General features: G+C 49.9%; 2 protein-coding genes across 2 annotated transcripts; one reads left to right on the forward strand and one right to left on the reverse strand.

The window, feature by feature from the left end:
- Positions 1-1022: 1022 nt before the first annotated feature.
- Positions 1023-3810, forward strand: EAH_00052710 (hypothetical protein, conserved; the record flags this gene model as incomplete). The annotated part of the gene is made up of 5 exons (XM_013391118.1): positions 1023-2023; positions 2392-2486; positions 2653-2712; positions 3187-3257; positions 3685-3810. The coding sequence occupies 5 exons, from the start codon at positions 1023-1025 to the stop codon at positions 3808-3810; spliced, it is 1353 nt and encodes a 450-aa protein (XP_013246572.1).
- Positions 3811-5412: 1602 nt separating this feature from the next.
- On the reverse strand, positions 5413-10075 carry EAH_00052720 (TPR domain-containing protein, putative; the record flags this gene model as incomplete). Its single annotated transcript, XM_013391119.1, has 10 exons — positions 5413-5457; positions 5791-6026; positions 6474-6713; positions 6916-7195; positions 7296-7500; positions 7648-7868; positions 8000-8264; positions 8429-8564; positions 8681-9177; positions 9435-10075. The coding sequence occupies 10 exons, from the start codon at positions 10073-10075 to the stop codon at positions 5413-5415; spliced, it is 2766 nt and encodes a 921-aa protein (XP_013246573.1).
- Positions 10076-13400: the final 3325 nt, after the last annotated feature.

Below are 13400 nucleotides of genomic sequence, written 5' to 3' on the forward strand. Positions count from 1 at the left end.
GAGCTGCGAGCCACCGGCAGTTAAAACTTTTACTGCAGAGTTTGTTTTGATTTATTTCGTTTGAATTATGTTAATCTGACTTTGTTATGATATTTATTTCATTTTTCTCGTTTAAACAATACCCCACATCGTCATCTTCCTCCGACATCCTGCTGCAGCATCTCCACCTGCATGAGCACAGAGGCGCCTCAGCATTTGTTGTGCTTTCTTTAATTCTTTTTTCTTGTTTTCTCTGCATTTTATACATTTTTTAATGCATTTGAAGAGCAGAAGCGGCATCTTGCAGAGCATCCCACCGTACGATACCCCCCAACCCTTTCAACGCATTATCATTATTGAATTCCTATTAAACGCTGCAACAACAAAAGTAGAAAACAGAGGCAAAATAAAACAAATATCAAAATTTTTAATGACAGCTTGATGGTGGCTGTTGTTGACAGCAGCAGCAGCAGCAAAGCGACACCACCGCAGCACTTGGCTACCCGCTCTCCTCTTTTTTTTTGTTTTAATGCAAACAAACCCTGAAAGAAACAAATCAACGGATAGACTTCCACTGCGCATACACCAAAACACAAAAGACAAGAAATTGTTCCAGGGACTGCAACTGCAGCTTTCTCCCAAACGGTTGCTAATCAGCACCGCATCCATATATATAGGTTTCTCTCTCTCTCTCTCTCTCTATATATATATATAATATTATTTGCATATATATGCATGATCTCATGTGGATTAAACAAGATTTGAACCTGCTGTAATTGTACAAGTGGACTTGCGGATGGACCTGCGGACCTGCTGAGGACAGAAGAGAAACAAGCATCATCATCATCATCATCATCATCATCATCATCAGCAGCAGCAGCAGCAACAGGTGCAGAAGGCTTTTGCTGCCGTTTCCTGGGCTGAGAAGATGTGCCCATACATAGGAGGGAGCAGCAGCAGCAGCAGCAATTAACACCTTCTGTCTGCTGTCTTGCGGGGCACAGATAGCTGCTGGTGCGGTGCTGCTGCTGCTGCTGCCAAAGATGTCTTTCGCTCAGCTAAGTGCAGCAGCTTCTGCTGCTGCTGCTGCTGATGCTGCTTACATGGAAGACGGGCGACAGGTTCAGCAGCTGCGACAGCAGCTGCAGCAGCACGTAGCGAAGTTAAACCTTTTGCAGCGCTCGCATGCAGCGCAAGACCCATTCCGTCTGCTGCCGCATATATCTTTTGAGGAGCAGCAGCTGCTGCAGGAACAGCAGTTACTGCAGCAGCAGCAGCAGCTGCAACGCGAGCTAGAGGCCTCCAGGGCAGCTGCTGCGCGTCTCCGCAAGGCTCTTCAGCAGCTGCAGCTGCACGTAAGCGCCTCTACCTCGCTGCGTGAGCAGCGGCAGCGGCAGCAGCAGTATAAGCAGCAAGCTGCTGCTTGCGAATTGCTGCTGCGAGAGCTGCGGGATGCTGCACAAGGGGATGCATCGTTTTTACAGCAGCAGCAACAGCAGCTGGTGCTGCATGCAGAAGATTCGTCCATGCAACAAGAGCAACTGAAATCACACAGCGTAGAGCCAGCAGCAGCAGGAGCAGCAGCAACAGGGTCTCACACCACTTCCCACCTGAGAAGCTCTTCTGGGGTCGGAGGCCCTGCTATTTTTGCAGCGCATGCAGAGTATCCAACAACAGAGCGGCTGGGGGCCTCTGGAGCAGCAGCAGCAGGAGCAGCAGCAGCAGGAGCAGCAGCAGCAGGAGCAGCAGCAGCAGCAGCGAGCCCCTGGGAGCTTAGCATGGGGAGGATCCCTTTTGGGGATCGTGGGATAGTCGATCCCACCTCCGCTAAGCAGCAGCAGCCTCCTTCTGCTCCCTATGGAGCCGCTTCGGGGCAGATGCATGCAACGCATGCAATGCATGCATTGCATGAATCGCATGCATCGCATGCATCGCACGCAGTGCATATGCTGCATGCACCGCAATCTAATAGCAGCTTGGGGCCCCAACTTGGCGGCTTTATGGCGCCACTGCAGCTGCAGCATCAGCTCATGCAGACAAACACGTAAGAAGCAGTTGGGTCTCTCTTGTTTCTTCGAATGCCTGCTTTTTGTTCGTTTATTCGTTTGTCTGTCTGCATATCATCTGTCTGGCAGTATATCAGTTTGTTTAGTTAGTTTAGTTTGCTCTATTCGTTTCGCTTGTTTGTGTATGTGTGTATTTACATGTTCATTTGTTTGCTCGTTTTTTTTGATGTGCTTACTTGCCTTTGTGCTTGTTTGTTTGATGTGTTTACTTGCTTTGTTTGGTTGTCTGTTTAATGTGATTACTTGCTTTTTCTGCTTGTCTTCTTCGTTCTTGGTGAGTTGTACTTCTTCTGCACCACCTGCAGGGAGTCGCCCTGTGAACAGCTGCATGCATGCATGCGTTCAGCTCGGTACCTATCTTTATTCCTGACAGCAAAATAGCGGCTTCTCTGGCACGGGAGAAGAGGGACAACTTGGTAAAGATTCACCGCGAGATTAAAAGTGAGGCTCTGCAGATCACAGCTCAACGCCTCGCGCAAGTGTATCAGCAGCAGCAGTGAAGTTCGCCTGCTGCTGCTGCTGTGTGCCCGGGTATACGAACACCTGAACCTGTAAACGAAGCGGTGGGGCTCTATGTCTGCTTACGTTGTCTTGCTGTCTTATCCAGGCATTCAGTCTCTGTACGAACAAATGGCCTTCTTCACAGTAGAACAAGGAAGCCGACTAGGTACGCCCTGTGTGCTGCTGTTCGTGTGTGTGTTTTTGCTTGCTATTAGTGTTTCTGTGTCTGTTCCGCGTTGTATCATTTGACCTCACTTGTTTTAAAGAGAAAGAAACGCTTGCAGCCTTTGTTGCAGTTGTTGGTGATGCATGCTGACGGGCAGGCGAGGGTTTGGGGTGTCGGGTTTAGGATTGGGTGGGTTTAAACGTTTCTGCATTAGGCCATGGTGTTTAGAGTTTAGAACTGCACGAGGCAGCAGTTTTCTTTTGATTCGCTGTAGCAGGAAGAGTCTGCGAAATCCCTGCCTAGAAAGTTTTGCTGCAGCTGCTCACGTAGGGCTTCTGGGGTTTCTGCAGGGCTGAAGCGTGGAGTGCCCCTATTTATGCATTCGACTGTATGGTACATGCTGCATGCAGCTGTTGCATTGCGGCATTTGCATGCATTGCATGCATGGGTTTGGTGTGCTGCGTGCTGCTGCAGAAGTGGTAGGGCAGACCCTGGAAGGCACCCGAGAAGAGGCTGCAAGGGCGGCTCGGGAAATCGCAATGGCTGTGCGTGCAGAAAGGAGGAGGAGGTGCCGAAGGTAGGGAGGGGATGTTTCGATTTGATCTTTGCTTCCTTATGCGAAGGAATGTTCTCAGTTTCCTGCTTGCTACCTGGTCACTTGCGCTTAAGAGTAGAGCATCAGCGAAATGAACAGTGCACTGCTGCTGCTGCCGATGGGAACTGCTTGTCACATCCGACCGCACAGTTGTGTTCTCTCTCTGTGTGTGTGTGTGTATGGTGGGGGGTTGGTCTTGCTTTCAGGTGTATATTCACCTGCTCTCTCTTCCTGGTGCTTCTGTCCTTGGGACTCACCATTTGGTGGAGCGCGGCCTCGTGAATTTCGACGATCAACACATGCACTCAAGGCGAAACGTGCATATTATTTGGGGCTTGCAGACAGTATTTGCGCCTGTGGGTGTCTGTTTTTGACAGCTGCGGTGTCAGTTGTATTTCAGAAGAACATCTGCTACCTGCGGCCGAGAAAGACTGCAGGCAGCTGCGCACAGCGTGGTGCCCAAAGAGCTCCGATATTCGGTTGGTGCTGCCTTTGAGGCGTGACGAATTCATTCTTTGCCTTCTTGCAGCGGTAGTTGTTTGTTCATATACGAAGAATTTGAATTCAGACCTCCACAGACGTTGCACCGCTTAAAGTTTTGTTTCAGCCGCTGCATCATTTGAACGCTCTCTTAGTGTTAGTGTGGTGCAAGGGTGGAGAAGAGGAGCTGTTCTAGATCATCGCTATAATTTGGACTTTCCCGTTTATGATCTGCTGAAGGGCCAGCAAAATTGAAAACCGTCAAAGTGTTTTCTACTCCGAACACTCGCCGAAGGCACCGGAATCAATTGTTTCATGCAAACGCAAACGTCTGAAAAGATTAATATTCTTTTTACTGTGAGAGAGGGATGGCTCAGTTCAACGGACCTGTCTTCATGGCCACCCAGGTTGGACGAGTATTCGGACTTCGAAGGTGGCTGGCGATGGTCTGTGCCATTTCCACGAATAATCGTTTTAATATATGCATTTGAATTATATCATCTAATGCAATCAACTCCCCTTTCATGCCCCCTTCAAGCCTCCCTCAAGATGGTCATAAAGAGCTGTCCTTGCGTCTAGCCATATAGGAAAGGTTCAATGGAAAATACTTGTTCAAAATTCCCATTTATTCAAATCCCTTTATGCAAATAATGCCGCTTGTAGGTAAACAACTTCTCTGCCTCTGGTGCAACGAGATCTTTGCTTCGCGTACGGAGGGGTTCATTGAACTGCGAAGTATGCGAATTGCAAATGTGACAAGCATTGCAAAACAATGCCACGCACCTTCGCTAGAACAACTCCCTGGTGTACGAGATACAGTTTCCCGGCAAGCTACGCACAAATTGAACTCAATGACTTGCCAAGGCAAGCCTTCAGCCCTTGATTAGTAGACGTCAGCATGAAGTTGAACGGGTCCCAACACAGGCACAAGCTACGCCTGGGTGTCAGTGGATGGATGCCTTCAAACCTCAACGTATGGACTAGAGCCAGCTGGAAGACTCAAAACACTTCAGCCATTGCATGGCTGCCTCGCGTGTTGTTGCACCTTTGTGCGCCGTTGCATTGGCACTGAAAGTTCTCCATGTACAGCTGGACAACGAGAGGCTTTTAAATATGCACTAGATGGTCCGGCAAAATTCCATATTTTGACACAGTCGCGTCAATGTAACCAGCTATACTAGGTACGAATTTGACGAAACCAACCAGAGGGGCCGCCAATTCTGCTTAATAGTCGTGCATGAATATGGTGTTGTGAATATGGTGTTGCCCGCTGTTCTACTTTCTCTATCTCCTATGGAACTAGCTGGCTTTAAGCACGTCAGAGGCTGGAACAGTGAACATAAAGGACTACAGAGCACACCGATGATCAGAAAGATAAGACCAGAGTCCATCACGTGGTGCTGCCTGTTAGAGCCATGGTATGAAGTCTGCGGCTAACAACCTTCCAAAACAAACTGGCCCAAATAAGGAACTCCTCGGCTCCGATATCTGGGCAAAGTACCGCTACAACAGAGCAGAATCATAATCCCTCCAGATAAACTCTTCGCAGGCCTCGTTGTGGTAGGGTGCCGAGGCCGGGCAGCCTTGACAAATTCAACGCCAAGACAACAGCTCATGAAGCTTCTTTAACAGCAGAGCATAAAGCAAGGTACTATGACTGCATAGAGCCCCTGTGCAAGACACCCTCAGAGCAGTGCTCAATAAACGCTTCCCAGCAAGAATCCGTCTATGCGGCCCCCCAACTTGTCTCAGAAAAAAAGCCTTTGTACCTAAGCACTTAAATCCGTGCAGTTGATTTCTGGGGCGGCAAGCTGCGCAAAGAAGCTGTTTTTTTCTCCATCTTGCCAGCCTCGGTAGCTTCAGAGACTGGACTTCCAAACCGAGCTGGAGCCCCGTCGTTCTGCAGCACAACAGGAACCGCTACCTCTCAAGCAGTACGAATATGAAAGGGTTGTGCATTTGAAATAGACAGACATCAGAATATCAGAAAAGTACCAACTGACCTGTATAGATGCGAGAATTCCCTCAACGACAGCTGAGTCCTCCAGCGCCCCGCTGATGGAAATATCAACTAAGGCTGATCCCTTGTCAGCGTTGGGCTCCTCCTTCTGCTCCTTACACTGAAGCTTCTCGTAAAGCTCCTCTGCAAAGGCATCATGACAGTTCTGATGGCCGATTCCCTGAACTGCGAAATTCGTGGAGCCAGAGACCTTCTCTCCTGTCACCTCGACTCGCCAGCCTGAGGAGCAAACTGGAAAACTTTTAAGTTGCCATAGCACGCCTGTACGAAGTTTGCTCAACATCACGACGGGAATGTTTAAAACAACTCTTTTGAGGTGTACTCTGGTCTTGATGCATCAGTACCTCCGCTTGATCGCTGAGTTGCAGAAAGTGTCAGCAAAAGCAGTATTAACGGAAAAGTGTTCTAGCTGACTCAGCTCACATGATGAAGCCTTGGTCAGCCTCACTGTGCCTTTCAAGCAATTAATTTGATACGTCAGTGAGTTGTCGCCCACACAGTGACTTATCACAAAAGACCCAAGGGTGCCTGAAGAAGCCGAAGACAAGCCACAGCTGCTACGAAGAGCCACCGCTAGGAGTGGAACTGAGTTGATAAACCATGTCTGCATAACAACCTCGTATCAAGCGTCAGAGTTAGGCAGTGTACACTTTGCAATAAGCATACTCTGCTGTCCAGCCTGATTTTTCAAAGTGAGCCATCCCGTGAGCCGCGCGTATTCTCGGCGGAGCCGCGTGTTCTTTAGCTTTTCCTGCTTTAGACTCTGTCCTTCCTCCAGCGGGAAAGAGCCCGAGCTGCAACAAGGGGCATACTCGCCCTTTGCAACTGCCGACACCGAGCTAAGCTGCAAACCTGTCAGCTGGCGCACAGCCGTTACGCACCGCAGGAGGTCCAGAGCCAAGTGATCTGCACAGCGCAGCACCACGCGAGCACAGCCCTTTGCCAGTTCTGGGGAAAGTGCAATTAGTAGAGACAATTTTCAAAAAATGTTATTTGCGAGGTCACTATTGCTCGCAAAATACACCGCCAGCAGCAGTTAGGATCCCATCCCCCGTTCTCTCCCCTACAGCCAGTGTAAAGACAAGACATCTACCCCGTGGAGGCTTACGCTTGATGTCATAGGGAGCGGTGGAGAATTTATGCTTGAGCGCAGTGTCCGTGCCGCATTTGAAGCACACACTTGTAACTCTGCCCAAGACAGCCACTTTGGCAGCGGCCTCAACAAACGCGTCTTCTTGTCGGTTGTTTTCAACCGCATGCCACACAAGCGAATTACTATACGGTTTGTAGGCGTCCAGGAGGGCCGCCGCATTGGAGAGGCTCATTTGCAAGGGAGAGCGCGTTAGCACGTGCTTGCCCGTTGCGAAGATGCGAGGCAGCAAAGACATCTGCAACGAAGTAGAGCAACCCAAAATACAACTGAGCAATCAAATATGCAGGCAGGGCATATAAAACAGCTCAAACCGCCTTCCTACTTGGGAGGCATACCATTAGCTGCATGTGCACGTCGACGACTACCGCCTGAATGTCCGTCCTGTCTAGCAAAGATGCCAGCCCTTGCGACCCGCTGTACAGTTCAACTTCTTGAAGCCCTGCCCTTTTAACCAGGGCAACAACTTCTTCCTGCTTGAATGCAAAGGCTGCGACGATCTTCATGCGCGTGTCACGACGGAGCAGAGGAAGGGCCTCGAATCTACAAAGAGCACATTGTAAGCAAAAACCCCGCAGTAACGAGGAAAATGAGTGACCTCGGACAGTAACACACTTTGCAGGCAGGTATTGGATGCTCCACACAAAACCACTACTTGCTCCATTCGTGATAACAGAACCAGAGACCTACTGGGTCCAGTAGCCAAGCCCAACTAAAGCTATTCGCACTGGGTTTTTGCACATGCTCAACGTGCGCAGCATCTGCTCAGCTTGAGGATAGTTGGGATCGATCTGCAAAGCCCTTTCGCAGCACTTGATTCCAGCCTCAAAGTTGCCTTCGACTTTGTAGCAACTTGCTAGGTTGATGTACGTGGACGGGTGAGTGCGCTCGGCGTCCAAGTCCGCGCTTGCCTAAAAGCAGCATGCGTGCGTGAGCCAAGCAATGATGCATAAACATCCAGAGGTGTGCCGATTAGGGGAGCGATGCTCCACGGATGAGTAGCTGGGAGCTCCTGCAAAAAGTCGGCATGCCAGTAGATTACCTGCAGGAACTTGAGAGCTTTGTCGCATCTGCCAAGCCTCATGCAGATGTGCCCGCACACATCGGCGACGTCTTCCCCTTTCTTCAACTTGTACCAATTAGCAAAGGTCCTTTCCAAGTCCGCTATCAAGTCCTGCTCCGTCCGTGGATTCAGGTATGGATGCACGCATTGGCTCGTGAACTCATTGGAGAAGTTCAAGAACACGTCTGCGTCGTGAGCCGAATATCGGAGCAGCGAAATCAAAGACTTGATGCTGCTAGCGGGCCTGCATGCCATACAACAAATCGTACGAGACAGATGTTGCTTGGCTTCCTACTTCTTAACTGAGAAGCCGAAACACTCCCAGAATAGACCCATAGTACGCCTGCTGGTGGGCATCTGCTGGAGGCAATATCATCTGCTACCACTGTGGCTAGCGAGTCCGCCCACCCTCCTCCGGAAGCAACGGTTTCCTGTGCGGCTCTTTGCCAGCTGATGAGCGCATCGGGTGCGAGATCTTCGACGTCTTCGAGGAAAGCTGCAACGCTCCTCCCCATTTCAAACTCAGTGCCGCAGAGCCACAAGCCTGCGCACAGTCGCTCCGCATCAGCAAACCACCGCAGAATGCTGATGTCGGTGCAGCGACCCAACTCCTTGAACAACCATTCGCCGTGATCGTGCTCCTGTCGAAACAAGAATTACCCGTCACTTGGAATGTATCCCTATAGGGTGTTGCATGGGAGAAGCCACCCATGCACTCAAAGAAGGTCCGTATGGCGTGGAGGTTGAGCATGAAGGAGATGGAGCCGTGAATAGCGATGTGCGGGTCTCTCACACCCACAAACTCATCCACTGTTGGGTAGCCCTTGTCGCCGACTAGGCAGAACAGGCGACCTCCCCCTATGTGCCTCAGATTACGGAAAAGGGCAAAGGCTCCTATTGGAAGCACAAAAGAAAGCTGTTTGTTCAGATTGCGGTAGCGCAGCAAGACCTCTTTAATGGTAGGGTCCTCGTGCAAGTAGGTAATATTCGCTGAGCTAGAAGGGTCACATGCCGCTTCCAAGTCCACTCCCCGCCACTTCCAGCCCAGTGTCATGCGCAGCATTATCTCTGGAGCATCCAGCTCCTCCTCCTCTGAAGGAGAGTACACAGACACAAGCGCCCTCTCAAACTCGTGCTCGGCGGCCCCTGGTGATATCCTGCAGGCCAAAGCGCAGCAAGTGCTTCCAACACCAGATGCACATGGGCTAATACTGTGACGTTGAGTGAGGGCTGAAATTGGATACGAAGAAACTGCAAACACTTAGTCAGGGAAAATCACGACTCGACGGCTCTTCGAGTGCCTGGAGTTTGGGATGCTCATGCTTTCATTCTTCATGAGGCTGTGATGGTGGGGTAATTCAATATATTCAGGTTCTTTCGAAACAGCACTCATTATCAGTGAGAAGGAAATCACCTCCACGAGTCCGTTAGAAGCGAGTCTAGAACGTAGTTGCAAATAGCAACGACAGGAGCCGCTCCATTGACAACTACTTCATTCCTGACGACCAAATGGACCTCCCTGTCTTTGTTTCCATCGAAAACAGCAAAATCAAGCCACTTCATGTCTACAAATGTCTTCAGGGCCGGGTGTCTGGAGCAGAAATCCACGTTGGCTTCTGCCACATCCGAAAACACGACAAGGAAGGGGCGCTCAGGGAGGCCTAGACTTGCGAAGAGCCTCTGATACCGTTGCAGGGCCCGCAGCAGCAAAAACGTGAAACGCCCATGCCCTCCGCCTATCTCTAGGATAATGACAGGCTTTTCTGGGTCCGCCTCCGCTCGTCTGAACCAGTCTTGAAGGAAGTTGATGATTATTTTCGCGTAGGATCTGCACAGGCGACTGTTGCTTGTCACAAACGAAGGCACGTAGTCATGAGCCCACGCCTCAATGGCCACCTGTTTATAGTAGTTGTCAAGCATCTTCCACATGATAGAGTCGCACAAAGGAGAATCCTTTTCAACGCAGAACTTCTCCTGCGGACACTGCTCCACCGGGGCCTCACCCCCTACCGTTGCAATTCCAGAACCCCTGAACGGGGTGGCATTTCCAGTCATTTTCACTATTCAGACTATAACCCGGTGAATGGGCTTATAACCTTCCAAAGACGGTTACTGCAAACCCTCTGTCGAAACTGCTTTGTTCATGCCTAAAACGGGTTCCAAGGGTGGGAAAGCTCCATTCAATATACTGCCGTCAAGAACAAATGTGTTAATTTGATATTCCTGCCTGTAATCTGAATCAAGTGAAAGGAGGAATAGATCTTTTCCTGTACCAGCGAACAGGAAACCACTGGCCACAACAGGGTCGTCAAGTGAAAAACGAAGTCGGAGAGACGCTGAGTGGGTCAGGGGCTGTTTTCCCCTGAGAAGGAAAAAAACCAATGGTAATTAACACGGTGGTCGCTTTCAAAACAAAATACGTGCAGAAACAAGTCACAGCTAGTTTGGGGTTGCAAATGGAAGGCCGTGAGGTCAAGAGGGTCTGCAGTACCGGGCAGTTCAGTGGGCCTCGGACTGGCAGAAAACCTCGCAGATAATAACGGAAAATCGCGTAAAGTTAACAACAAGCTCCATTATTCAAGCATCTAGCAGGTGCCCTGCGTCTACAACTAAAGACACCGGTGGCAGTGATTGGGGCCGTGAAACTGGAGTAAATAGTGTGGCAGTAGTCACTGCTTCTACGCACAACTCGCCGGATGATATAGGCTTCACTTTGTTTCTTTATAACTTGATTTTTTAAACTGGAGCGTCAAAATGGCAGAGCTGTCCAAAGTAAGGCCGTAAATGGCTCCACCCTGTCGGTATTGCGCGCTCCCGACCTCCACACAGACGCGGACCACCCAGCAAAGGAAGGATACTGGGGGATCCAGTATACACATTTACGAAAAATACCATGTGAAATGAGCTTAGATTAAAATTAAAACATACTTCGGCTACGTGGAGCTTCGTCGAGCACTCGTGTGCAGCACGTGTTTGGCTGTAGACTGGTTGTTTAGTTGCTGCTGGTTGCGTTAGTATCAGGGATCAGTGCTCGTGGAAGTCGTGTTTCTAAAATGATAAAACCCACTTCCCAATGAGCATGTGGAACTGCTTCTAGGAGGGGGCGCTAAGCTAAGCCGCGTAACCGTCTCTACCCCACTAGCTTCTTTGGACTATAGGGACTGTAGCAGGATGTCTCTTAAGTGTGTACATGCATTTCTACCTCCGAGCAGGGTGGCAACTGAGGGCGAAGTAAGTATTTAGCAATTGCCTGCCGTGTTAGTTTTCGAGCTTGTGCCTTTATTCCTTGTGGATGCTTGTCAATTGATGCCTAGTTCCAGTCTGTCGAGGTGCATTCCGTCAGCAACGCTCACAAACGAGTGTGATGTACTAGCACCTACGACCATAGAACCCTGTTTCCCTTTTCCCCTGTTCCGTTTAGCGTGCCTAACCTATGCGTGAGCACTGGCCAGAAGATACAGGGCACGAAGGCGAAGGCCCAGAGCAACTTGACCTCTTAAACACCGGGTATCCACCGAGAACGACATCCTCAAGGCTTCCAGGAAGGACAGCGAAGGCTGGAAAGAGTGATAGCGTCGTTGTGTCAAGGATACTTGGCGTGCTCTTCCTTTAGTCTGCTTGACAGAAAGGAGTCGGTCCCAACCGCCCATCACCACCTGCCAGTTCGCCTGGAGGTACGGCAGTATAAGCAGGCATTATCGTCTCACTTCTTTTCCTCTGCTAGAATTTGAATCGTAATACGTGTGTTGTGCAATACGCCCTTTTGCATCTCGGTTTTCCACGATTTCCTTAATGGTCGTTTTAACAGGATATGCGCCGTGGAATAATAGACCGGCAGGAGATTATAGCATGGTCTTTGCTCACGTGACCAACACTACTCTGCTTGCCGAGTCAGACTGAGGTTTATGCAGGTTTGGTGAACAGTGAAAGGTAGACCATTGATCTAGAAACCCCTGCAGCAGCTGCTGCTCCATCAGCTGCTGCATCAGGGACGAAGTACTTCTGCGCCGTTTTCTTGGTAAATGCTAATCTGAAGGCTTCTCCACGCTCCTACTGCTCCTTTAACTACGCCGTAACAAGGACCACAAATGTTTTCCTAGGCCAGCTCTCTCCGCATCCTATTGGAGAGCATTCTCTCGGCTCTCACCGTCTCCAGATGGGTTATTTCACCTGCACTTTCCATGAATTGTTTGCTTCTAGTTGCCATCCAGGGTTAACGGCAGTGCACCTAACATTCCACTGCACATGTGTCAATACATGTGCGTCATGCACAGCAAAGCATAAAAGGAGGGAACTTAGAGCGGACCACTAAGCCCGGTTTTGGACCGCGCGATTCAAGCGATATGACTGTCTGGCACTTGAAAGTGCTGATTAGAGCCGTATCCACAAAGTTGCGTCCCTCCATTCTGGACAGAAGCAATATGCAAGTATGCAAGCTATGCAACGCTCCTATTGGAGAGCATTCTCTCGGCTCTCACCGTCTCCAGATGGGTTATTTCACCTGCACTTTCCATGAATTGTTTGCTTCTAGTTGCCATCCAGGGTTAACGGCAGTGCACCTAACATTCCACTGCACATGTGTCAATACATGTGCGTCATGCACAGCAAAGCATAAAAGGAGGGAACTTAGAGCGGACCACTAAGCCCGGTTTTGGACCGCGCGATTCAAGCGATATGACTGTCTGGCACTTGAAAGTGCTGATTAGAGCCGTATCCACAAAGTTGCGTCCCTCCATTCTGGACAGAAGCAATATGCAAGTATGCAAGCTATGCAACGGCAGGCATATTATGGCCTACATGCGCAAGGGCGCTTCACTCGGGTGGATCTTTGGCCATCACAACAACCAAAGGGTAGCAGAGACAAGCTCACGTAATTGCATTATACATTGTTGCTGCCCTTAGGAGAAAAGGCTGTGCTTTATTCAACATTCATAAACCTAGAGCTAGGCTTGAGGCCCATGGGATTAGCTAGTCGCTCTTGGCGCCACGCTCCTGCAGCCTTACAATGGAAGTCCTTTTCTATTCAGTTGGCCTGCTCGACCGGTTGATGCGCAACGCCTTTGCAAGCGGTCCTGCTGCTGGACTAGCACATTCAGTGCAAACGTAGCACGAAGAGTGCTAAGCAGATGTGGGAAAGCATGGACAAGGAATTTGAAAATCGAAAGAAAAACGCCGCTCAACTAACCTACTATCGGGAAACTTGCAGACGTCCCTTGACGGGGAGGGGAGGTGGTAGATAGAGCAAAGACTGTAACAGCCTCAACACCCACCAAAGCTCTACGGAGCACCCCCTCTAACGGTTCTACGGAGTCGTAGCAGCTGAGGAAAAGCACCTCCCAACGAATACGACCAAACGAAGCTCAGCAATGCAGCATTGGTT

This window comes from Eimeria acervulina, genomic scaffold (genome assembly GCF_000499425.1).
Source record: "Eimeria acervulina Houghton genomic scaffold, Eah_scaff948, whole genome shotgun sequence".
Lineage (NCBI taxonomy): Eukaryota > Apicomplexa > Conoidasida > Eucoccidiorida > Eimeriidae > Eimeria > Eimeria acervulina.